Consider the following 27,909-nt stretch of genomic DNA (forward strand, 5'->3'; position numbering starts at 1 on the left):
CATGCTAACCATGTATAAAGACATGTTCCATTTCATCTCTGAGCCAGGCGTCCTCGTGAAAAGAGCCATATATGGATTGCAGGCCATAGGCTTCTGACCACTGATGTAAAGGAAACTATACAAGGAAATGCAAAAGTCGTGAACCATGAATGTTACATGCATTTATTAAAATGTATTATAATAGATTACATACAGCTGTAAAGGTGCATTCATACAACTTTAAAAGTTATATGTTGATAAAAGCACAAAATGTATCAGAGTACTTCAATTAAAAACAAAAAATCCTACTTTTGGGGAGGAAATTGTTTTTCGGTATTAAGTTCAAAGTATTTGAGAATTCCACATTTGCCTCTCAGGTACCCGCTTGGTCTACTAAAACAGTCACAAATTATGTAGTAACAAAACGTATTTTTCTTTCACAATCTCAAAATGTGAAAAAAAGTGTTAACTGTGCCTCATCAAATAGGAAACGCTCATGCAGTTCACTCTCTGCAACAGGAAACGAAACTGTTGAAAGCAATCTAAAATGAAATTTTTGGTTGCCAATGGGAACCTCTCTTAATGGCTTCTACAATTGAATAACATGCATTGTAATTACACTCAAAATAACGTTTGATTAAGCAGGCAATCCAATACAACAGCAAGAAGGGTAAGGTAACATCCTCTTAATTGGATATCCTTAATTTCATTACTGTTTTTTTATTCTCAGTGGTAATAAGTAACTTAGTACATCGTCCCAAGTAAAACAAAGTAATTGAAATAATGTGTTGAAATGTATCAAAGAAAAAAAAAGTGGTTTCAATGTATAAGTGGCATTTTTGGGCAGAAATGTGTTCTACTGTCAAAGATCCATGAAGCTTTGAAACTCACAGTAAAAGTACCTTGTCCTCAAGTATCTGTGCATTCAAAAATCCATTAAAAGTTCACCGATTTATATTTCATTCATTACAAACTCAGATGGGTGTTTTCAAGTGCAAGTCAGAGTGGCCCTGAAGATGGGCGCCATAACCCAATGTTTTGCCTTCAACCTTGTGGTAAACGGAAGTACGGTACACCCTTGGTTAGGCTCTATCAAAACTGGTCCATTAACTTATATACGTTTTTTTTAAAGTTATACAATTAAATACTCTACTATACAGTGAAAACAAAGAAAAAACAAAGATTTCACAGGTTTGCTAATCACATTGACTGTATAAAGGTTTTTTTTTTAAATAACTACTATACAGACGCTTCCCTACTTACGAAAATGAAATGAAATGATCTGCATTTCTATAGCGCTTTTCAAGTCAATGACTTCCCAAAGCGCTTTACATTGTGCTTCACATTTCCCAATAGCGGCCGTGATCTGTGCAGCCATGTAAGGCGCTAACCTGCTTATTGGGGGTAATTGGGGGTTCAATGTCTTACCCAAGGACACTTCGACATGTAACACGGACAAGCCGGGATTCGAACTGGGATCCCTTAATCCTTAAACGATCGCTCTACCTCCTGAGCTACTGCCGCCTACGACAATTGGACTTGCGCACAACGATAGATACGAACATTATTTCTGGGATGTCGGAAAATATCTGGACTTTGCTGTAAATTGGATTTTGTATTGTGTGCACAATTATCCAAGTAGAGGATCGTGCTGTAGTGCTTCTTTCCGCCGCGTGGTGGCGCTGTGAGAGGTCACCCAGCATCCACCCCGAAGAAATTCAGCCTCTACTTCCTAGTTTGTGTGTACTGTATCTCTAGTGCGCTAAGTACTTTGGCATTTTTATTGTTTAATATCTAGCATCCATCCATCCATATCGAATTGGTGTAAAGTGTAAAGAAGAGGCGAGCAGTTTCTTTTGAAATGAAAAATAAGAAAGCTTGATGCGGTTGAGAAAATGGTTGGATCGCTTTATGTTTCATCCACTTTTTACCGCGAAGGAGGAAGTCGCCTAACTCTTCCAAAAGTTAAGTTAAATTTAACTTTATCCTTATAGTCAAATCCTGTTTATCAGTATAGATCTAATCACAGGGAGTCTCAAAGGGCTTCACAGACCATAGAATGTCAACGCCTAATGTGTAGCTTTGTTTTTCCAGTGCTATGCTTCATCATTCAGCCTGCTTTGCAACGTTACAGAGCACGTTATTTTATCATTTATTTTTCAGTTTCAAAAACAATGCAGGTTACTTATACAAGCCTAAGCATACAAAATATAGCACTGAAGCAACTTACAAACAAATTCAACTTACGATAGTCCAGAATCTCGTTCATAAATAGGGCAGCGTCTGTACCTTTATATAAGAAGTCTAATCATCAATGTGGACTGAAAGAATAAAGTCCTTTTAACCAATTAGAATGGAGAACACAATACATTCTGCGTTATGAAGAGACCATAAAAAGTGAACGCGTTATAGCGAGGGTTCACTGTAATGTCCCAAAAATATTTGCCAAGCCCCTAAACAAGCAAGTCTACAAATTGCACTTGGGTATAAGGCATAGGACCAATAGAGAAACACACCCAAACAACAATAGAAGAGTGGATTTTTAAAAAAGGGACAGTGTGTATTATTTAGCGCCTCCTAGAGGTAAAGAACAATGTCATTAATTAAAAAAAAAAAAAACTTAATATAAATAATTGGCCAAAATACATGGTCCATTATACAAACGGGCGCTTCTTTAAATACTTGGAGTTTGAGAAATTTGTACGTTGTTTATTTTACACAAGGTGAGGCTCACCTAGAGGGATATCACATGATTTGTCGACCATCTTGCTGCTACGGGTGCCCCCCCGCCACCTAAAAACCCTGTGAAAGGCTGGATAAAAAAAATATAGAGTAAAATGGTGTGGTTTGGTCACTTTGAGACTCCGTAGTTTGTATTCTTGTGTTTTTAGCACTCGTTTGCAGCTTAGCAGCACAATATGTCATCTAGTGGTCAAATAATACACACTGTCTATTTAAAGCAGTAGTTCTCAGATAATAGGGCGGGCTACACTTGGATAGGGCGCGGGTCTTTGTCAAGGGGGTGCGTTTTACTTAGAAAAACTTTCTTTTTTCCCCCAGAATCAAGAGCAATTGTACTTCCACTACACTAGGGGGCAGGGGTGTTCTGTTTACATTCATCCTCCACACAGTGCATTAAGCACATAGTATAAGCATTGAGTATGAAGTGTAAACATGAAGTGTAGCACGCCCTCAAATGTCCCCATTAAAAAAATATTTACCACGGAGATGGAGATAGGCAAAGATAGACCAGGTCGAGAGAAAAACAAAATTCTCCTCCCGGAAAACTTCACTGCGGCCTACCAAATGGACCTTAGCAAAGACTAGTGTGCTTTCTATGTAAAAATGTTGACAGCACACAGCACTTAGCTATATAAATTAAGCTGTCATTTAAATACATTTCAACCTAATAATGCTGATAATACGGTTGCATTTTTCTTTAGCAAAATCTGCCGAGGGGTAAAGATTTGACATAGACGGAGGTTACGTGTTACCATCAATATTGTTTTTTTTCCCCCACCAATATAATGTGAGGATTTACAAGAAAAAAAAAAAACAATCTTGGGGAGGTGCGAGAGGATTTCTTCTTCCAGGGGGGGAAGGGGGACGTGGCAGAAAATAATTGAGAAACACTGCTTTAAAGAAATAAAATAATGTGGCCCCTCAAACATATAGAAAAATAACAGAACGCTTTTTTTGAAAAGCGATTGTTACAAAAATATGTGCATATCGACTTTATCCTCACACACCGTTTGGACCCTATTGTATCGTAATTTGTGAGAATGGACGGTATAAAACATATTTCTATTAAATGGTAATGTTTAAATACATAATAAAACACCCCTCATGTACACTTGAAAAGTAAAATTATACACGGGTAAAATGTACAGCATACTAAGTGAAGGAAATAAGAGTTCATGCGGACCAAAAATTGAAACCACAGATAAGGAGTTACTGGGTAAAAATCAGGCACACTATAGGAGATAATTCCGGGGATTTTTTTTCATTTTGGTTCTCCTTGTCTTCACTTTTCTCTGTCCTCAGTCTTGTTTCCTATTTCTTCCCTGGAATGAATCCATCATGTTGAAGACTCCCAAGTAGTGACCGAGAAGAATACCCAGTTTCATGGGCAGGAAACTGCGTGGATGGAGCAAACAAGAAAGAGAAAAAAGGGATTTCAGTTTTAGATGGACAGAATTGAATATAGTAGTGCTAATACTTGCAGGTGTCATTCATTTGATAAAAATGAGATCAACTGTTAATGTAAAACTATTATTTGTTCTTTACGTTATATTTTGTGTCAGTAGCATTAAAGTTGAGAGGTCCAGGATTTAAACTTTGGCTCACATTTTGTTGGGTGAGAATGTGTTTGTTAGAAGACCAATTAGGAGTTAATGGAGTATAAAGAACAGATGGGATGCTAATATGAGAGAGGTTCAACGATTACAATGATACATTGACTGACAAAATCTAAAAATATATAAATATTCACATCATCACAGAACAGGATTACAATATAATGTGTTGCTTCATGCAGCAACTTCAAATTTTGGCGAATGCTTTGTATTAATCTGTGTTAGAGGTGGCGGCACGGCAGCGGAGTGGTTAGCGCAGTTTCATGGGTTTGCCTTCCTGTGCAGAGTTTGCATGTGCTCCCCTTGTTTACGTGAGTTTCCACCTACATTCCAAAATCATGCATGTCAAGTTAATTGGCCAGTCCAAATTGTCCCAAGGTGTGAATGAGTGAGCAAGTTGTCCATCTCTGTGTGCCTTGTGACTGGCTGGCCAGTTAAAGGTGTCCCCTGCCCACTGCCCGAGGATAGCTGGGATAGGATTCAGCACCCCTGCGACCCTATTAAAGGTAGGCGGTGCAGATAATGGATGGATGGCTGTGTTAGAGGTAAAAACAATCCAAAATAATCCACCCTACGATTTTTGGAGCCTGAACCAGCCTAAACCCTGTTTACTTGATTTAAGAGATCGAGCCTGAATACAACCCAAATTTCATGTTTTTTGTGAAGACCTTTTTTTGTACTTTGTGAGACAGAGGAAGGCGTCTTAATTCTTAGTTAATTTTTTTGTGAATGATCCGCCGAGCATGCGGACGTGAGCTGCATTGCATGGAAGAGGGACAGAATCCATTGCAATCCTCCACAAAGAAAAATACACTAGGAACAATGACGGGTGGATAATGATTTTTTCTTTTAGTCAGCGACAGAAGCCCAGGCTGAACTAATAATTGCCATTTTAGGCCCTCCCCGAATTTGTTTCATGCTCGGATTTGGGCTTAAAATTTTACCTCGGATCTGTGTAAACCTACTATCGCCGAATGTTCTATTGGCCTTGTTTTCTCGTCAGTCTGTTTGCAATTCCTGTTTTTATACTCAAACTTAGTCCAATGTTAACGGTTTCATTGTCATATGTAACAAGCGTTGTGCTTATTTTTGTTTGCTAATTTTTATCGGAGTTGTTCTGTACTTTGCTTTACAGCTTTTTGAGTTGGCTAGCCTCGACCGTTATCAGCAATTTGGTAATAAATACCGTTCTTGAGATTACAGCTGCAATGCATGAACACCCTCAAATGTAAGTGAATGAATGAACACTTTGTCTGCATTTTTTGTCATATATTTTTAATATTAACTATTGTATTTTCTCATTTACCATTTTTTATTCATTTATTTGTTTTTACAAATTTATAAAATAAGTTTTAATGATTACTGAAATAAAAGTTGGGTAATAAAAATCAAACAGACAAAACAAAAACACCAGAAACATCAATCTCAGTTTGCCTTGGGGGCCCGGATCCAAACTTTATGTTCTCAGGTGGGCCGGATCAGTAAAAAATGTCAACGGCAAATATTTACCTTTGATTTTTCAGTACTATGCTTCATCATTCAGCCTACATTTGTAGCCTAGCCTACAAATTATAATCACTGATGAGAAGGAAGCTTTATGAAGCACAACATTTCTTCACAAACCATTTGGAAAAAAATATTTTGTGTTTGGCATTGAATGTGTTTGAAAATTGTTTACCAGTTAGATTAATGCTGCTCGACATTTGAACCAACTCACCACACTGAACAAACTCAATTGGGAGCTACAAATGAATATACACCTTCCTCAATTTAGATGCTTTGAATTATATTGAAAAAAAACAAAAAACAAAATAAGAGTTGTAGAAGTAAACGGGCAAATAACAGCCACAACTACCAGACAGGGCCTAGTAAAGCAGAGAATATGCTAGAACCTTTGCAGGACATCAGCTCTATTACACCTTTACTAACCTCTAGCGGCAAGGTGCTTCTATTTATTTATTTTATTTTCCGGGCACCGGTGTTGTGGAATGCTCTTCCCCCTGAGATCCGATCTGCAACCTCGGTGGAAATGTTTAAATCTAGGCTAAAAACTCACTTCTACTCTATAGCATACAAATAACCTAAACTTCTTATATGTAATAACTTGTGAAGCCCTTAGAGACTAATTGTGATTAAGGGCTATACAAATAAAAATGACTTGACTTGACTTTAAAAAAATAAAAAATAAAAAAATCCTTTGAAATGAGCTACTGCAGGCTGTATGTTTGACATGGCTGCTTTACACCAACAATAATCAGGAGGTTTCTCCGAGTATCAATGGGAATCAGTACAATCGGTTTCATGTGGGGGAGCAAACCCCTAACCAAAAATACTTGGATAAGGATGGGCGCCACCAGGCTGTACTTGCCGAAAACACACCACAGGAAGTAGTATCCCGACAGCGTTTGCAGTTATCGGATCAGTGAAAAGTAAACAATCATGATTGTTTAAAACACTGTTTGATACTACTATCAGAGGAGACAAACATTTCAGATTTGGAAAACTTTTTCCTAGTTGCACTGAAAAGTGCCATCCATTTTTAGGTTGAAAATGTTTTTTAGACAATGTAATGAACTTCATACATTTATTACAAATTAATAAAAAAAAATAACAGCAAGTAATGTAGCAATCAATAATCTCTATCATATACATTTTTTTAATGAATATAACGGTTTGGTATTTGAAACATATCCACATTTTCAATACAAAATTGAATGAACATTGCTCGATTGTCATAGTTTTCATATAAAATGCATATTTTGTAATTTGCTGTAAACTGGAATCCCAAACTATGGAACATTCTTGGTATTTTGGTAGCTCTGTAATATCAACACAGAATTTAATGACCTCTTTTTTTTATTTAATGTGTGGTTTGAAAATCTTTCCATCAACTAAACTTTTAAAATGTTTAGTCTGTTTTTAATATTGGATGCCTTCAGGGGAGGTTGCATAGGATGCCAGGGTTGTCCGTTATTTTGACCAACATTTGTCACTAATTTTATTTTGACTCTTAAGCACATCTTGTTTGTTTCCATTAACCAATAATGTTGCTGTTTTTTTCTATTATTACCACACCCTTTAATTTTCTAACCTTGGAGAGTTAATTTAAATATACTTGAAATTTAGCGCAGAGAGGATTTTTGTACAGTCCTTTCCTCTTCTCCTTGCAAGTTGTTTTATGTCTTCTCCTTATTTTGAGTTTCTGCTCAATTATACAACTTAAACTTTTCACAGTTTACAGCTATTCAAAGGTTTGAAGCTACACCCTATTGAAAAAAACAAGGGCAGAAAGTCAGCCATTTGAATGTGGGCTTTGAAGGCAGTACACACACTAAAGCTTAATTTCAGGGAAGGGGGACATCGATGGACACTGGGGACAAAGGTAGCAACCAAACAAGTGTTTTATTAGTAGTAAGTTATTTACCCTCATTTTATCTAAACAATTTTCGATTGGACGGTCGGATTAAAAAGTGACAGTCCTGATGTAGCCCATGGGCTGTAGTTTGCCCACCCATCCTAGATCAAAAGAGCCCCAATTGAAAATGTTTTCCCCACCAATCTTCATTTTTGTTTTGGATTATGCAGCTGTTGGGTTTACCCAATAACTCCAATATAATTCAGTTAAGACTTTGTGGCGGAGCATCAAAAGAATTTCTGAAAGGTGCTGCTCATGGCAGAAGAACATCTTGCTTCTAACACTCTATGCTTGCAGCTTTTGGATGACTGACATGCTCTGACTAACAATGAGTTCCTTCAAAGTGAAGAAAGACAATAATGGTTAATACAACAACACATTATTAGACGGCTGAATACAATGGCTTTTATGTGAAATTAACAGAGGTGACAGGCGAGGCACTACATCCATTTGTATGAGCTGTGTTCCAGAGAGGAAAGCTTTCTAATGTAGAATAATGGCTCTGTCCTCAGACAAATGGACCAAATAAAGAAAACAAGAACAAGGCGAGTTGATAACTTGAGAAAGTGTTCTTATCATGTGTAATGCAGTGGATAAACAACTAAAATGAACAGACATCAAGTTTCTCAAAGCAACAGTCTGTTTATCCACACGCGTTGGCTATTTGTAGAATCAGTTACTAAGCACAATAAACAGAAATTACTTTTTTTATTAGGTAAACCAGATTATGGCACACCCCACAAAAAAGTCTTTTTATTTCCCCTCCCTTCATAAATAAGGCAGTCCAGACAATAAGGCGCATGGAATCAAAACTACAGTAAGGTCTAGGGTTTCAGAAAAAACAAAAAGTGGTGAATTTGTTCATTGAGTGATCAGTTGGAATCCATCACTGATCACTATTGCATAACATTGAATGCAACGGGAATTGAACCCTGATCACGGTGGGAAGTGTGGGGTTTTTAAGGGTTATTATTCTATCTTCGTAATTCATTATCCATTATCAGTTATCGGTCAGTTCATAATACGCTACAAAGCCTAGGAGCCGGGACACTTACTCTCAGCCAAAAGGCCAAGCTAAGGTCCTAGCCCTAAAGCCTTGCTGCGATCATTGTTCCCGGAGGTACTGCAATACCGGGCCGATGCGTGGAGTGGACAGAGCAAGCTCTTATTCCTTCTCCGGATTGCAAAATGCCAGATCCTATCCGCTGGATCATTAAGGGATATGGACGACAAATGAAAAAGCATTAGCTTTAATATCATAATCACACTATTTCAAGGTTCGGTACCAAATTGTCGAGGCAATTATTGGGCCGGACTGCAAGTATATAGTCTGACATTAGACCGTCCGTGGTATAGAAAAGGTTGGGGACCACTAAAATATAGGATTGTTTAGTCAACTTGCTAAGTCTTTGCGAAGTGCACAAAATTCAGAACTGAATGAAGAGGAAGGCATTGTGGGAAGTAATTCGTCTGTCCTGACAGATACATATACATGGCTGCACATATTTGAAAACGTCTGTCACTTACAATGCTTAGTTTTAGCTGAGAAAGTAGGAAACAAAAATTTATACTGATTTTTAATCTCTTTGTTTTTTCATTTCTCGATCATATTTGGTACAGTGACTAAAAATGGTGTGATGAGATGATAAGACTAAAGGCATTTTCATGTGTTGTTTATATCTTTAGTAGTCCAGTTTATAGCATCCAGCGCTCTCACGCCGCAATCGGGTTGGATTCCAGTTGCATCCAATTAGAGGCCTAAAAAGATCGGGCCTGAAAAAAAAAAATCAGCCCAACCCGAGTCGCGGGTATACAAACCCAAACCCGCCCGAAACCGACTGATTAACTTGATTTGATAAACGAGCCCGAAATAAACCCGAAGCTTTAATTTGCCCCCGAAGTAAACACGAGGCTTTACTTCGGGCCGTGCGTACTTCAGCGCCGAACTGTGCGTTTCAGCTGAACTACGCATCTTGGGGGTGATTCCCTTCAATCAAGTGTGCACTGCGACTGCAGTGTCTAAAATGAACGGTTTGGCGCAAAGTGCACATCTCTGTGACGTTCAACGAACGAAAGTGGAACTGAACAAAATGGCACTGAAAATAAAATAAAATTATGCAGATTACAAGATACAAATAGTGAAAGATTTGGCCCAAAAGCAGAAAGTTTGTAAAACCTGTAAGCTATTGGCGAGGAGCAGAAATGATATCTGATGTAAGGGAGGCAGAAAGAGGAAGCCGCGTGTTTTTTACCCCAACACCGAGGAGGAAAATCTCTTTGGATATAGTGATTTTGAGTTAAACTGATAGTTTGGTAAGCATTTTCTTTATCTAAATAACTGCTTCAGTAAAAGTAAGTGCATGCGGTGTCGATGTTCAGCGAAGGAGGGGAAAAAAAAAAAAAAGAAAACCGGCGGGAGTGAAGCCCGACCGGCCCGGCTTAATGATTGACATTTTAAGCCCAAACACAGTCCAAAATTCGGGCCTAAGATCTTACCTCTACATTCAATGTTTGCAATTGCCAACAACCATCCTTATCCTTAGCGGCTTGGTGGTTAGGATTCAGTGCTTTGTTATTGTTATGCAATTGTGGTCAGCGATCAATTGTTTAATAATTGTGAAAATATGGTCACACATTTCCAATTTTGTCCGCATATAAGGCGCACCAAATTATAAATCGCACGTTCAAATATTTCGGGGGATTGGGGCGTGTCTTGTGGTCAGGAAAATACTGTAATTGTCATTATTTTGTCGAGCACAGGAATTGCAGATATCACACTTGACCAATCGACTGCTGTTACATATCCATTCACCTTTGGAACGAGTGGTAGGTGGTGTCTTTGGGACATATGGACTTTGTTCAGCACTCTCTCATATCACACACTGTTGACAAACAGGATTTGTAAACCCAGCACTTAATCTAGCGTTTGGTGATGGACAAATTGTGTCGCTAGTATATTTGGTGAAACTAAGCTGCAGCCAAGTCAAGTCATGTTAATTTGTATAGCCCTTCATCACAGGAAGTCTCAAAGGGCTGCACAGACCACAGATTATTGCAAACTACAGACTATTGCTACACCATCCCCTGATCTAAAACCTAAATGAAGGCAAGGAAAAACTCAAAAACCTCAACATGAGGAAAATGAAGAAACCTGAGACCACACATGAAGTCTAGTTCATCTTTCATTGCAGCATTTAATCTGAAACCTCTTATTTTCATATAAAAAGGGTTTTAAGACTTTTGTTTTATTTTCTGATCAAATAAATAATCCTATGTGTCAGCTTCCCAAACCTTTGCAAACCCTACAGCCTCCATTAAACATGGCAAATAACTCCATTAAAATGAGAAAGCCAGAAACAATCATTGTGTAGCTTTCACTCACAATGTCTATTTTCCAAAGGTTGCCATACAGATAATTTTTGAATTGTGTCTGTAAGAGAAATCTACAAATGACTGGAGGCTGGCTGCACAAGTTTTAAAGTAATAAAAGGGTGAATAAAAATAGATTCCATGCCACCTGGCTCTGTGTGCTCTAGGACTCACCCTCAACCTTATTTTCAAGCAAGAAGAACCTTTTAAATGGCCAAGCCAGTTATCCCTAAACACGTAGGCAAATACTGCATTATCGACTTTGTTATGGCGTCTTTAATTCCTTGACTACAAGGTTATAACCACTTTGTTTGAAAACTGAAAACACAACCTGGAAGCCTAATATATCAACAGCTGGATTAAGAGTGAATAATAATAAATAGTGCCTCGCCCCACTCTACGGGCATGACGAATCGACACAGGCTCAATCCAATTGTGACACTGGTGTAGCTTTCAGATAGTGAAGATAACGCTGCTGAACTGTACACAAGAGAACAACAGGCATTCAGTCACTTTGACAACACATTTTTTTAAATTGTAAATATACTTATGCTATAATGTTAAAGTGCCATAGATGACCAACAAGCCCATTTCAATTATCTGATGGTGCTACCCTCTTAACTCGCCAAACATTTGTGTTCAATAACTGGTAAACCAAAATATTAAACGTACTAGAAGAGTGGTGATAATCAAAGCGACACTTATGTTAATGTTAAAAGCTACACTTTCTTTACATCAATATATGATGTATGAGTTGTAGTTTCTAATTGTTTTCAGAATCCTTGGAGAAAAAAAACTTGAAATAATTCCACACTTTAGATATGAAAACATTGCTTATTGCAAATTTGCTCATCAACTCAATTTGTGACCAATGACCTGTTGCACATTTTAATGTTAAACTATGATTTACTTATGGGGTACCAGGTCACTTGTAGTAAAATGCTACTACACCTTTCAATATATACTAATAAATAATTTCATTGTGCACAGTAAAACAGTTTTAAAGTTGAAAGATAATTGTATTGTATTGTTTATGTTAGGTAACTAATCCTGAAATGCCAAATATTGCTGGAACCATCTTAGCTGGTTCTTGTCAGACCCACCAAAACATTTCTGCAAACAAGCACATGACCCATCACTTTGGAAGAGTTACACTACTACTAAAAAATACACCTTATAAATGCTATATTTTCCATTCCAGAGATTCATTCGGAAGTGTTCGAATACAGAAACTTGAGAGAATAAGTCAAGTACCCCATGACCCATGAACAGAGCAGCATTTGACCGGATAAGGAGGGATGATCCAACATTGTACTAGATTGGTTGTCAAGTAATCGTGATCGGCTCCTAGTGCATTCTGATACAAGGGCTGCGATTGTAGCAATCTACACCCACTGAAAATCCCAGGTATGAGCCAAGAGGTGGGGTCACCTTCCACTACACAGCACTGAATATGATGTGTAAGAGGATGAGAGTACATGAAAAATAAAAAAGTCGCAAAAAATAAATAAAACGTTCATGTGAATCCCTCCATTGACGAATATAATCACAAAAATCTAAAAAAGTACCAAGGCTTGAGTGATTATCAAAATTTGAAAAAATAGCAGGCTCCCTTATGTGTCTCTTCTCAAAAGCTACAGCTGACTTACCGCTTTTAAATCGCTGTTATAAGGGAGACTGTGACAAATGAATTTTCTATCAGAATTGACATTGTAAATGACGAATATATGAGATTATAAATGTGCTAGCTAATTTGGGTAAAGGGAAAATAACACTCTCCCATCTATGGTACAAACCCACTATGTGGCCAAAGTCTTTAGTTGAACCTGTGACACAATGGTTGACAATAATCAGAAAATGTAAAAGCTGTTACATTTAAACACATGATCACTTAATGACGCATTAACAACAATGTGGGATGGCGAAAAGGTAACAAAATGACAGTCTTGTTTTCCGAAAAGAAAAAAGAAAAATCTACAGCAATGGCAAAGCAAAAGTGACCAATGCCCTGAGATCACTTCACTGTAACCCCTCTGTGGGCATTATGAACAGGACAATTTCACAGGTATGGCCGCCATTACTCCACCAATTATAGCTTCACAATGCTGATCCCTAATTAGCTTCAATGAGTCATCCATTACTGAGGATGAAACCAGCTAGGGTTAGAACCTTGATAATTTCTAATCCTTTTGAGGTTCACCATATATGTGTGTGGGTGGTAATGGATAATATTTTGCGCCAAAAGTGACGTGGCCCTGACAGTCAAAAGAGAATAATAGACATGTGTTTTGATGGATGCATTTTATGCCCTTGAAACCAAGCTACTGCGGATGTAAACAATCTACCCAAACATATCAAATTGCAGGATTTTCGTAGGGTGAAAAAAATGACTTAAAAATTGTCAAAATTATTCATCTTGAAATTTCAACTAACTAAGTACTTTTCCAGTTTTTCCAATGTCCTCATGCGTTTTTTTTACTTAGTTTTTCCTTGTCCTCATGTCAGTTTCAGATCAGGAGATGTAATTGCGGCCTGTGCAGCCCTTCGAGACTATGAGACGTGACTTGACAAAAATCTTTCACAGGGAATTGGAGCGACAAAAGAAGGTTGGACATTAAAAAACACAGGCTAACAGAGGAAATGTTTCCAAAAAATGACAGTCACATACACGAGCTGAAAGCTGACATCGACAACAAAATCTAATCTTATCTAATCTGAACTTTGAGGTCAAAATGGAAAACAGTGGTTGACAACCTAGCTCACTAGGTTCATTGGATGCTGATTAACTCTTCTTTTTCATTCTTCTAGTAACAAAAACAGAGACAAAATGGAGACAAGGTCTGAAATGAGGAAATTGCAAAGTTTGGGGCGCAAAGGAACGTAGAAAAAATAGTTCCATCCATATATCGAAATTGTTTTAGTCTAATTTTGTGCGTGGTTGTCTTGAATTTGTTGTTGTGATGAGGAATTATAATCTTTACATTTATCATCTGACTTCATATTAAGCCATGTGTAAATTTCTTAAAATATACTGTATATACTGGACATACTACTGTGTTATGAGAATTTAGTTTCATAATTTAATTATTCTGAAAAGTGCTTGGACTGTCAAAATAGTCTACGGCTTTTTTCTTGCAGCCCAATATTCTTTGCTTTCTCAATTGTTTCTTAGAGTAATTGATTTTGAACTAATTGTAACCCTTTATTTGGATGAACGGGAGGTGTAAAAATGTTAATTAATCACAGGGTTCGTACACCTTTTTTATGGCCAAATTCAAGCAATTTTTAAATGATTTTTCAAAGATAATGTTCCCAATTTCCCCAGTATCAAAAAAAGAAACCTGGTATGAACCATGTACTCTGCAGAGCCACAAATATTTCTGTAATTGTAATATGATTTTTAATCTTGCGAGGGCCTTTGACAAGAATGATGATTTTTAGCTCTTCTTTTTGAACATATTTGTGGATCAGAACAATACATGTGTAAATATTTTTGAGAAAAATCTCTCCCCATATGGGTTTTGGGTAAAAATGATTGTAATAAGTAATTTAAATTTTCAGTTGCAGGAAGTTCTTCCCATTACAAATTATCACTGGGAAACGCCCATGATAAATGTATATTTGTGCAAGGATTACGTATCAAATGTGTTCATTTCATAGCGCTCTGTTTAGTTGCAGCTTGTACTTGTCCTCTTGGGCACTACCCCTAGGGAGCGATGACGCTTCAAAAGACAATGCCATACGAACTAATGCCAGCTGCCGTAAATCACAAGGGAAGAAGAAATGCAATGGCATAGGCAAGCCACCAGAGGGCAGAGTCGGCATCATTTTTAAGCAGACTTATTGAGAACCATGGCAACAATTTCAAGAATTACAGGCACTTCACCCAAAATTCAAGCACTTTTAAATCCTTGAAAACACAACAATACAATTTAAAAAAATGTTTCAGAAGGACTATCCAAACGATATTGACAAGTTTAAGCATAAGCGAGGAAGAGTATGATATGATTATTATTCTAAGTGTGACATTGAATATTCTCAGAGGTAATACACCACTGATGCGATGAGAGCTGAATTTCAGGAGTGGGCTAGGGGATATTGTAGAGACACTACAAAGAGAGATGATTGGAACAGACCTTACAAGGGAATTTTCTTAAAGGGGATAATGGCGAGGTGATGGGTAAATTTGGTGCCATTGGAGAGAGGAATGTTGAAAGAAAGATGGCAATCTATTTTGCAATGATAAAGTCTAACATTATATTTATGACCGAAATATAAATAGGGAAATATATGTAAATTACGCAACCTGAGAGCGACTGCAGTATACAACGAATGAGCGTGGTCTGTAAATATTGGATTATAAAATGTATGACGAGTCTTGAAGTGATTAAAAAATAGAGCAAAAGAGGTGCAGGATCAAATGTCAGCCCGTCAATATAGATAACACCTGTGTTATTGTTAGTGTTTTTTTTATCATAAACTAACATTGTTTCAATATATTTCCCTACTAGATGAGGAGGAGTTGATGTACAGGCACAGACGATTGCTTTGTAAAATATTTTTCAATTTGTGCAGTCTTCTAAGCATCCCATTAAGGGCATGGTATTCTGATGAAATTGGTTTAATAAGAAATGGATGAAAAAGCCTTCTAAGTAATTTGCAAATGAGCTGCATGCTCATTACTGATCGTTTCCAGATCAACCAAGCAAGTCAAGTTCAGAATCAGAGTGACATTTTGTCAAAAATAAAGATCTCAATGGAATTGTTATGTTTCCTCACACTTTAGTGATTCATGCCTCTTGGGTGGTTACGCACATATTTTTAGTTTATGCATGGGAGAATCATGTTATTCAAAGTGGGCAACAGGCAAGTAAGGAATATATGTAAGGGCTAAGTGGCTAATACGCCCCTTGGTGAATAGTGCAAAGTAAAATAATATAAATAACTAAATAATCAAGTAATTGTAAAAATAAACTGTATTTTCGGACTATAAGTCTCGCTGGAGTAAAATTGCAAAAATCCATAATTAAGAAGTCACATTTTGGGGGGAAATGTATTTGAAAATCAACCACCAAAAACGTAGTTGTCATCTTGCAAGGCAATTAAAAAAAAAAACAACAACACAGTATACTAATGTTACCTATATATGCATATCTTAGACATCCTCATATATGTCAGTAACAACTCAACATATTAAGAGTTATTCAGCTAATTTTAGCATAAATATAATGCTTACCAAACTATCAGTTTCACTCCGAATTACTAAATCCAATGATGTCACGAGAAGCCATCCGACCGCTTACGCCTTCCGCTTTGGCATCACTTACGTCAGACACACCGTCACTTTTGTTTTCTGCTGCATATCACTATTTACAGCTTGCAATCCGCAGAATATAAATTGTTTTTACAAATCTCTTTTGAGCAAGTTGAAAATATTTAATTTGGCGAAATGACACCTTACATTCGAGTCCTGATAAGCAAGAAAAGGTGGTGTCATTTCGCCAAAGTAAATATTTTCAACTTGCTCAAAAGTGATTTCGATACAAGGTGCAGATTACTTTTAGTATTACATTTCACCTCAAAAATGAGATACAAAGTCATTTTAGCAACATTTGCGCGAGGGGCGTATGCTGGAGTGGGGGCAGTGTTTGACGAGTTTCACTCAGGAGTTCTTTTTTCGTCACGACAAGGTTTTAATTATTAACATAGGCTAAGAGCGCCCTTTTGCATTTTTAGTGTGAAAACATTATGTGAAATTATATACCCAGTAAAAAGTGTCAATAGTTTCACAGATGGGTCTCACCCAGGAATTTGTCGGACCCCCGACCAATATATATATATATATATATATATATATATATATATATATGTAAATATAAATGCCGACTTATAGTCTGGAAAACATGGTAGTAGACTTACTTCTTGAGAGCAATTATGATATACATGCTCTTGGGCATTAGGAGAAAGACCTGGTCAGTGAGGACAGCTTGTATGATCTTCTTGACAGCATAATCTGGCTCAAGAATGGGCAGCAGTCTTGGCCATCTGTTGAAAACAATCCAATTGGGAAATTATGGCATATATATGATGTTTTACTTGAATATGTACTTAACGCATAGTCTGCTTTAAAATGTTCCAAATCCATTCATTCCATTGAGTCAGTCACTAAGTAGAAAAACCATTTGGAGGTATGACCCATAGACATCAATGAAGGACTCAATATTTTCATCAAAAGACAAGAACAGACACACCCAAGAGTTTGAATAAAGAAGACGCGCCGCATATTTTTATGAACGACATTAGCTGATGAACCGTTTTTCTAAAAGTTTCTGCCAAACTACAAGATATACAATTTGACACATATCCAAACAAATGTCTCATCCTGTTTCAGGTGGTTTACTTTGATGGTAGCTGAAGTGTGACGTGTCAAATAGACTAAAGATCAACACAGACACCTAGGGCAGTTTTGAAATTGGTGTATACTGATTGAGGACAACTGTTCAGTCCAAATGTTGTTTTCTTTGAGAGGATGTCGGAACTTTATCATCACAAAGTTTGACGGCCACAAGAATGTGAACACCATTACAATTATCAATATACCAAATAGGTTTTGGAATATTATTTATCATAAAATTAAATAATGTGGTTTAATTGTACATACAGTAAAAATTTACCATTTTTATCTCCATACTAAGTGGAGCCCATTGCATTTACTTAATCAAGAAGTGAAAGTGTACCCAATAATAAATGATCGAGGAAGAAAGAACATGTTAACATATTAGCCTTATTGAGATTGAGAAAACCTACTTTGTTTGACACCCGTCGAACATTCCAGTATTAATGAAAAAGGGGCACACTATAGTGGTCTTGATTCCATCCTTCCCAATTGCCAGGAGCTCCAGTCCGATGGATTCTGCAAAACCTACTGCTGCAAACTTGCTGGCACAGTAGTCTGAGTGGGACGGGAGATTAAACAAAATTGGTTGGAATATGTGAAAAAAATCACTTAAAATAATGAGCAGATCTAACAGGTTGGACTTTATAAACAATTAATAGTCTTGACACAAAGAGTGCAGAATCCCACACTTCAATATTAAATAATGTACATTCAAATTATGATAACCACAGTAAAAAAATTGTAACAGCAGGAAATTCCAAAAGTGAGGAAATGCAATACTAACAAACCTTTGAATTAAAAACACATTTTGCTAAAGAACTAGGAATTATCATCGAATATGTACTTACAGATACATATAGCATTAATACATTAAATACTTCATAAATAACAATTCAGATAAATATATCATCCATTTTTCCATTTTATCATTTAAACTTCGGTACATAACAATGTTTCAACTTCCATGGTTTTTTTTAGTGTAACAAAAAAAAAAAAAAAACATATATTTTAAACATCTTCTCCACTGAGGTTATTTAATTTCAGAATGCCGGATTATGGAAAAATCATTCATGGAAGCAATGAAAATACAGGATATGATCAGCAGTTCCAGTTGCACATGTCCATATTCCACATGTACCCATTGATTAATTGTTAGCAAAATGTGTTAAGTGCAGTCATCGATGCCTGCATCAAGATCAGCATTTCAAAAATATCATTTAAACAACCCAAAAACATCTTTTCACAGTTTTTACACACAACACAGGAGTAATTTTTACGTAAAAAAAAAAAAAAAGGTTAGTGTAATGTAAAAAAAAATCGTTTTAAAGCCATAAAAAGTCAATTCAAAGACATGAAATTTTTAAGCAATAGATTCAAGAAAACCAAGTACATATTCCATAAAAATGACACAGTTTTTTAAAAAACGAATAGCCTTAGTACATAGTTCCTAGGTTATTTAGCAAAACGCACTTTATTTCAAAATGTCGTTAACCATGCCTTTTGGCAATCTTGGACTTCCATACTACATGGCTCAATCAGTTGTCTTGATCTCAGATTCAACATTAAGGAATTTGGTTAAATGTTTCCAGGAAGGAAAAAATGATTTTTTTTTAATAAATGCTGGTCAATGGACAAGCGCAACAAATTTACAGTGCCAATGATTAGCTGATTTGAACAGACAATTTGCATCACCATCGCCCAATGCCACTTGCTGTTTGATGAGCAGCCACAGTTACCAACGCTCATCTTTAATAGCAACATCTGTGTTCTGGAACAGTTATGTAGCAGTACCTCTCTCAGGCCTGATTTTAAAATAAATAAATAAAAATAGACCATTACACTAAGCAATTGTTCCAAACCCACATGAGGACATCCTTCTGCTGCTGTAATTTTTACAAAATACTTTCAAGCAAGAAAACCATGAAATTATAATTCCATAAATTTGGGGAAGTAAATTAAATATTGAGTGTCATTGACCAATTTCTTTCTAAAAAAGTTGTATGACGGCTGAGTCAATTAAATTTTTTATGAATTAAAGAAATCAACTGAAAGAGCATACCTATCCAAATATACAATGCCAAAGTATCTGATGACACATTGATAGATAAACTTGAGAGCAAAGTGCAAAGCCAGAGTTTGTGTGAGCAGTGACATCAAATGTACACAATGTCAGAAGTTGGCGTGAGACGATGAGCACAGCCATCAAAAGGAATAGGAATAACTTAAAAATAGGCAGAGGTGGGTAGAGTAGCCAAAAGTTGTACCCAAAAGTACCGTTACTTCAGAATAATTATACTCAAGTAAAAGTAAAAACAGTCATTCAGATACTTGAGTAAAAGGTAAAAAAGTACTTGGTGAAAAAAAATACTCAAGTACTTGTAGCATTTTTTTTTTAAAAAACAACCAATCAGAATATAGTCAAGTGAAAAGGCTGCTACATTTGATAGGTTTAACATGGTAGCGCCTGCCGGAGGTCTCCATCATAATATATGCGCCTTAGCGGAGACAGACGCGTACTTACGTGAAGGGGATTTATTAAGTAACGAATAAACGACTTCAATGTTGCCTAATGTAACGGAGTAAAAGTACCCTTTTTTTTCACAACTTTATCAAGTCAAAGTAAAATGATAGGGATTTAAGAATACCCCTAGAAGTACAACATTTTCCAAAACTTACTTAAGTAAATGTACTCCGTTTACTACCCACCTCTTAAGAAAAGACATGTCACCTTTTTTAAAATTATGCATTATGCCAACATGTAGTTTGTAACAACACTTTTAAATGTTAGCAAGCCTGGTCATGGAATTGCGTTTTTTATAGTGGGTTATTACAATGACTAGAACTCTTTGCAAAAGATTTTTTCACAAGTTGTAAAAATGAAAATGAAATATGGCCCAATTGCAAAAGAAAATTAAAGGGAAACATACTGCACCTGCTAATCCATTGACTCCTACAAGTCCTGCCGAGCTAGCAATGCTAACAAGATGGCCATGATTATTTGCAATCATAGCAGGAAGAAAGGCCTTGTAGGTCTAGGCAGAAAAAAAACACAAATCCAACTATAAATTATCAATCAACAATTTTATGACCAATTAATTACTATATAGATTATGAGTGCCGCTTGTCAATAAGTGCAGCCAAAGAAACTTTACTACTGCATTAAAAAAAAGTGAAATTCATGACTGACCCAGAAGTGTGCCATTGTGTTGACCTCCATTGTTTTGTCAATTAATGAATCCGGAGCATCCATGAACTTTTTTCCAGTAACAATTCCAGCATTATTTACCAAAATGCTGATGTCACCTACCTCCCGCTTTACCTGTGAAAAGAATAGGAGAAATAAATGCTGTATTTATTTTCAATCAACTGTGTTCTTATAGAATTACAAACAGGAAATGTGCTCTCTACATTTTTAGCTATTATATGTACGAAAGCATGTGCTATTTTAAAAGAAAAACAAAGATGACATGTTCATCTCTTAATAATTACTATTTTAAAGTATTGTGCAGAACACACCCAGCGCTTGCAATCATATGGAAGCGGTCCCAGACAAATACTGAGGCAAATTCAACTGAGTTCCTAAGGAACACCCATAAAAACCTAAAATATGAAATGTATGAAATGTAAAGATGGGTAATTTGGTTCATTAAACCTAAAAGCACTCCTGTTTAACCTTGGTCCCTCAAAAAATATTTAATTTCATGTTAGCAAGTGACTGCATAGTGCAAAAGCGTAAACCTTTGTAAAGTCATACAATTAGATGCAATCTACTAAAGATTTGAAAAGTCTCAATATTCAGCATTTTCTAGCCTCTTTAGCAAACAAATTTGTGATGGCCCGAATTTGACAGCAGTGTGTTGCTCTAGCTTTGTCCCGTAGGCAACATCTGTACCTGTAGTTTTCGCACATTTGTCAAATTCACGGCTTGCTGGTCAGATGTGACCAGCTGTCATTTCAGGTAGCTTGTAACAGCCCAAAAGAGTGTTTAGAATGCCAAACTGACTATTGGATGTACACATCCCTCAGTGTATTTTCAAGACAAACTGTCATGCCAAGAAGGCATATCTCAAACTCAAGCATGTTTTGGAAAATTGCCTGAGGCTATAAATATGACCTTTGTGTTTGAGTAAACTACAACTTAGTATAAGGCACATGTGTCAAACTCATGACTCGGGGGACAAATGTGGCCCGCGAGAGTTTAAAGTGTCAGTCGTCCAAACGGGTTGAAAGTGTTTTGACCAAAAACTACATTTGCCACAATGCCCGTCGACTGTGATCCCCACCTAAGTTACTGCTCAGCATCACTTTAGGGCAGTGTTACCATATCAATGGCAATCAGTGGAATAGAGATGTATCCAAGAACATTTTGGTATATTTAGTTTATAAAATATTATATATGTACATTTTTTTCAATGCAACTGTAATGTGTGTGACATAATAATTTATACCTGGGGTCAGCAACCTTTTGGTGTAGAGTGCCACTTTCAAATGTCCTTGTAAATCGGTGTGCCACAAAGATCAATGACTCGCACATTTTTTTAAATATCCAACACAGCTGTAATTTTACACCAGTCCAAATATACAACATGGATATACATTGTAATCGTATAACCTAGTGTTTTTCAACCCTTTTTGAACCAAGGTACACTTTTATTTATAAACAAGGTCAGAGGCACACCGTCCGTCAAAAATGTTTGAAAATGAAGTTGTCAAATATTTCACTGTACTACCTCATAAGCAGATAATTAGTTTATGAAAGGAAGAAAATAACCCCTGTCATAGGTTGCCGACCCCTGATTCAAACATTTAACATTTGTTACATGAAGGAGTAGTTACATTTATTTTACTTACCATTCAATTATAGTTAGTTACATTTATAACTTACAACAGACAACTGTGATTACGCTTCTGTGGCCCTTGGTGAAAATAAGTTTGAAACCTCAGGTGTAGGAATACGTAACGCCATTTGCCAGCAGCAGTACAAGGCACTTTGAGGGGTACTTGGGATTTTAAAATCCTGTATATCTTTTCAATAAGCATCAGTACAATTTCACAGAACTTAGTTCCCAAATACACTGCAAAGAAAAAGAAATAATGAGCCCCTGGCAGTTTTGCTTTTTGTTGTTGTATATGTCAAAAAATATGATAATAGTAATATGAAATGATTGCTCATTTTAAGGATGATTACCTGATAATTTGCTCATTTCAAAGCTAGTTAAGCATATATATATATATATATATATATATATATATATATATATATATATATATATATATATATAATAATTTTATGCATAAAGGTATGAAATACCCATGTCTATTTTCTGTTATCATACAAACACTCCATACTTTAGATGAGGCTTGTCAAACATTTGGCTCGCAGGCCGGTTCCGACCAATTGGTGGATTTAGTTCAGCCAGCAGGATTTTTCAGAGTAAATAAATATTTAAAAAAAAAGAAAAAAAAAAAAAAAGCTACTCTCATCAAGTTATAATTCTTTAGTATATAAATGCAAACTAAATGCTCATTCCCACTGCTCGAGGGCAGATAAGGTATAAATGCGCTTACGTCCAGTCTGGTCTCAAGTTAAAGACATTATTGTCCAATATTTTCTCCGCTTCAGTAGGCCCAACCTATTAGTTTGATTAGATTTTATTGCCCATCCACAGTTTAAACATTTATTTTTTTACCTCTATTTTATTTATTTCAAAGCTGTATAACAATTGAGGCAAGAATATTTTATTCATAGCTTCCACTTAAGTTTGTTTATGTTCGTGGTGAGTTGGTTCAGATGTAAATCTGAATTTACTCAACCGTTAAAATAAGATTGTTGATTAATTCAATGACAAACATTTTTCCATTGTTTGTGAATACGTACGTGCTTGGAAAAGATCCCTTTTGATCAGTAATTAAAATTTGTAGTGTGGGCTAAAAATGTAGGCTGAATGTTAAAGCAAAGTACTGAAAGATAAACCTAGATATTGGGCGTTTACTTTTTTGTTTTTACCGTTTCGCCCCACCTGAGAACAAAGTGTGGATCCGGCCTGCGAGCCAAACAGAGTTTGTCATGCCTGCTTCAGATAATCATCAGAATTTAAGTGACCGGATACTAGAACAAGAAAAATGAACGCTGCAATCCTTACCTGGTCTGCCACTCTGTAAACCTCATTTCTGTCACTACAGTCACAAACATAGTAGTGAACACGAACAGCTCCGTTCTGCTTGGCCAATTTGGCAGTTTCCTTCACACCCTCCTGGTTAATGTCCCACAGCACCACAGTAGTACTGAGAGCTGCAAACTTCTGAGCCATGAGGCGGCCAATTCCACTGCCTGCTCCTGTGATTAGAACTACCTCATTAGATATGTTCTTCCGTTTCTTGGGTATGATGCAGTAAATCAAGGACTCCAGGTTGTACCAGATGGACAACAGGATGACTTGTATGGTTTCCAAGAGAAAATACATGGTTCTGGGATGGACTGGTCTAAAACACAGATGGAAAAGTACAACACGTTAAAACAATTAGAGCTGCAGCAACTAATCGACAAAACCGATTAGATAAAATCGTGATTAAAAGCGCTGGCAACGAATTAGTTCATTGATTCGTTGTGTCGCGCGATTTACGAGTAACTCGGCATGTCGCGGAGCCAGTGACATCACACGCAGCGAGCATAACAGAGCGAGGTGGAGTGCGAACTAAGGCGCTATTTTCAAAGGCTTCGGTAAATTCAACTTATGAAACATGACGGACACGGAGAAAACAGTTCGACCAAAATCCGCAAAAGTGTGGGAGCACTTCACAAAACAAAAAAAGTAATATGGCATGGGAGCACCACAATGGTGAGGCAGCAATCAAAACCAAAACATGGAGTCACCGACGAGGATGAAGGGAGCTCAGAAGAGGGGTACGCCATTACATTTTTTTGTTTTTCTTTCTTTGCGTTTTTAAGTGTGGAAACGTAACTTTGGTCTCTAGTAGCTAGCTGATGGTAGAGTTTGCTTTTCAGCTAATTAATGACTGCGCTCGTGTGTGTGTGAGATACTTTTTATTTCAGTTAAATTATCTTAAGCAACTTATAATTGTGCTCCTTAAAAATCTCCACTTTCACACAATGGTGGCAGTATTAAGCATCAAGTCTTAATTTTTTTTTATTTTCTGCAAAAGTTTGAGTGATTAAGTGAGGAAACGTAACGTTAGTGTCTGGTTGCTCGCTTGATGTGCTATATTTTATGTTGACAATATCAGGGGATGGTGTAATAATAGTCGGTAATAATAGTTTGCAATAGTCTTTGATCTGTGCAGCCCTTTGAGACTCTTTGTGATTAAGGGCTATACAAATAAACATGACTTGACTTGACATGTGCTAGCGTTTGCTTGTTAGCTTAATAGTGACTGCATGCATGTGAGCTTTCAGTTAAATGAAAGAATGAGGTTTATTTGGGCAAAGCACAACAAAAAGCTACAAAAAATTATTTGCACCGAAAACACAAAAAATGCATTATGATCATAAACATGCGCCCAAAGGGGGTAGCCAGTGTTTAATTGTGTTTTATAAAAAAGTTCTACTTGCACACAATGGTGTTAACGAGTTTAAGATTAAGCATCAAGTTTTACTCTTCTGGCCTAAACTGAGTGATTATTGTGTACTTGTAAATTGTGCCATGATAATACTCATACTATATGTTCTTATCTCATTAGAAAAGAGCAAACAATGACAAGCTTCATGATGATTAAGACATTATTCACGCCACAGCAAGCAGCTGTGATCACTGAGAGCATCCTTGACATCATTGACAAGGTCATATTTTTGCATTCAAATGCAAAGTTTTCAAAGAAGGAAGAGCGAGTGAGTTAGTGAGCAAGAGTGATAGTGGTTACTTTTTGCTGGTTAATGTTGAAAATCGTGTCATTGGGTTTTCACTTTTGCATTTTTTTCTTGTTTCAAAAGCTCATGTGCTTTTAAACAACAAAAATACCTATTTTTTTAAACTTTTTAAAAGACTATCTTATACATTTGCAGATTAACACTATTGATTTGTATGTATTTTTGTTTCTTGCCAAGTTATTCGACAAACACTTATTAATGTCGATACGTGTCACTGGGTTTTTGATTTGCATTCATTTCTTCTTCCAAAATATGTCCCTTAAACAACAAAGATGCCTTTTTGCACCTTTTTTATAAAAAAGTATATCTTTGGTCGTGTATAGCATTCATGTGTATATATTTTGTTTATTATTTGACGAACACAGATTTTTTTATAGTTTAATATAGTAAAATATTCTGTTTTGTGTATCATTTTCTTGTTTGTCCACAAAATTTCAGTATTTGAATAAAAAAAGAGGAAAATAATCATGTTTTTTTCCTCTCCAATTCATCAATAATTTGAAAAATTGATTATTGAAATAAGAGTTAGTTGCAGCCAATAAAACAGTGCTCACAACTTGGACCTGTATGGAATTTTGAACTTTTTTACTCGCTGCTGCCATCTTCTGCCTCATGTCATCATTGCAACCTTAGTCGTTCATGATGCACGTGCAAGTACATGCATTACTTAAGACAGAAATGTTCAAGTAAACGCGTGTTTTTCATCTTTTGGGTTGGTGTTTGGACTTTACCTGAATCAGAACTTTTCTTACTTTCACCATTTTGATGCTATACTAACAAATAGACACTAACAAAAAAATTCAAGGAGTAGAAAGAAGTCACTCTCCAACACTCCCGCCCAACAGCCAATTCTACTGTCTCCTGTGTTCTGCCCTGAACAGCTTTGCCAAAAGTAAGATAAAACCGGTAAGCAGATAAGTGCGGGGGGATAAGGGCTCTTTGAACTCAGTTGGGGATTGTTGACATACACTTAAAGAAAAAAGATTCTACTATCTACTTTTTTAGGTACACTTAAAACAACGCACCGCACCTTTAAAATGAAGAAATAACGCATTTTATTTGATTGTAAACCTAAATAAACAAAAGACGAGTTTAATGTGTGTAATGGGACAAGAGGAGTTAAAAATATTAAAATACGCTTTAGATGCTAGCTCGGCAACATCTTCCTGATAATCATCCCTACCAGAGATCTTCTTTCCCGTATTCCCGTTAGTCATTTAACGAGTTACGTATTGCAAACGAGTCTGATGTCTCACAAGTCGAAATAACACAAAAAAAACACTTAACGCAAAAGTTAGTGTAGTTTTGAACCTACCGTGTATGTTTGAACAGCGAGGACGGTTGGGAATGGCAAACTTTAGGAGGTTTACGATGACTTTAAGAACCGTTTGTTTATATAGCCTCGGGTAGCGTAAGCGGCTACTTCAGGATGTTACGTAAAGGTAATACGAGTGGGAGGTGCCAGCCAAGTCACGTGACACGTCGTTAAATCAAGAGAAACTGTCATCAACTTGTTAGTTTTTATCAACTTTTTGGTTCTAATACAAGAATACAAAGAGTAGATCCATTTTGGGGGTTTAAATTATTTGTGTAGCGCTCAGCAATAACGTTCGATGAGGTCATGTCTGGTGGTTTACAAATAAGTGAACTTGTCAACCTCCACGGCTCTATGCCCTTACAAACTGTCGTATTTTCCCTTACAAAATAAAAACAAATCTTACACCATATTTTTTTTCAAACGTGTTTATTTATGTAGTTTAACATGTTATATTGTACATGTGTTTCGTTATATCATATATATTGTTAATTAACATTTTGTTGTGAGATACTGAGTTGCTCGACATGAATGAGGTTTTTCATAAAAAAAAGTTCAAAAATGAAGTAGATTGGACATTCACTGTAGAAGGAAAAAAATACATGCAAATATAATTTTGTAGAATCATACATTTTCTTATTTAAATTATTAATTCATTTTCTGCATTAAATTATTGTTGGTAATATACTGATTAAAGGGATAACCACAAACCTGTATTTTTCCATTTTCTCCTTTTATACTTCCTTTTTTTCTTAACTTCTTTACACAACATAATAATTCGTAATATAATGCATCAAAGCATGTGAGCCGTTTGAGAGCCGGCTCTCTTTAATGAGTTGAGCCGAAAAAGCCGGTTCTCTAAAAAGAGACGGACTTCCTTTCACTACACAACTACCACGGAATGATGCATGATGGGAAATCCTCAGGTGGCAGACGCATACTCACAGTAGCATCAAACCGCTAGGGTTAGGGTTAACGATACAGAGATAGAGGCTACCGCGGCAAACTCGTTTGTCTTGATTGATGTGCCGTTTTGTGATAGTTGGTGTATACCGGATGGTATCCATGATTGACAAATTTGCGTTTTTCCGTACAGATTCTCTTGTACGTCGTACACGTCTTGAAATGCATAATAAATGTACTTTGTACGGCAAAAACGTACAGGTTGACAGGTATGTTTTATCAACTCTTTGG

General features: G+C 36.4%; 1 protein-coding gene across 1 annotated transcript; it reads right to left on the reverse strand.

Annotated features, from left to right (window-relative positions):
• Positions 1 to 146: 146 nt before the first annotated feature.
• LOC148376402 (epidermal retinol dehydrogenase 2-like) lies at positions 147 to 26,842 on the reverse strand. The gene is made up of 7 exons (XM_088346805.1): positions 26,716 to 26,842; positions 23,659 to 23,998; positions 20,703 to 20,834; positions 20,448 to 20,547; positions 17,926 to 18,070; positions 17,038 to 17,163; positions 147 to 4,116 (listed from the first exon to the last, which is right to left on the reverse strand). Exons 2-7 carry the CDS (start codon positions 23,977 to 23,979, stop codon positions 4,020 to 4,022), a joined length of 921 nt encoding a protein of 306 aa, XP_088202931.1. The 5' UTR covers positions 23,980 to 23,998; positions 26,716 to 26,842; the 3' UTR covers positions 147 to 4,019.
• Between the last annotated feature and the right edge of the window lie 1,067 nt (positions 26,843 to 27,909).

Source organism: Urocampus carinirostris, chromosome 1 (genome assembly GCF_059441175.1).
Source record: "Urocampus carinirostris isolate Australia breed hairy pipefish chromosome 1, RoL_Ucar_1.0, whole genome shotgun sequence".
Lineage (NCBI taxonomy): Eukaryota > Metazoa > Chordata > Actinopteri > Syngnathiformes > Syngnathidae > Urocampus > Urocampus carinirostris.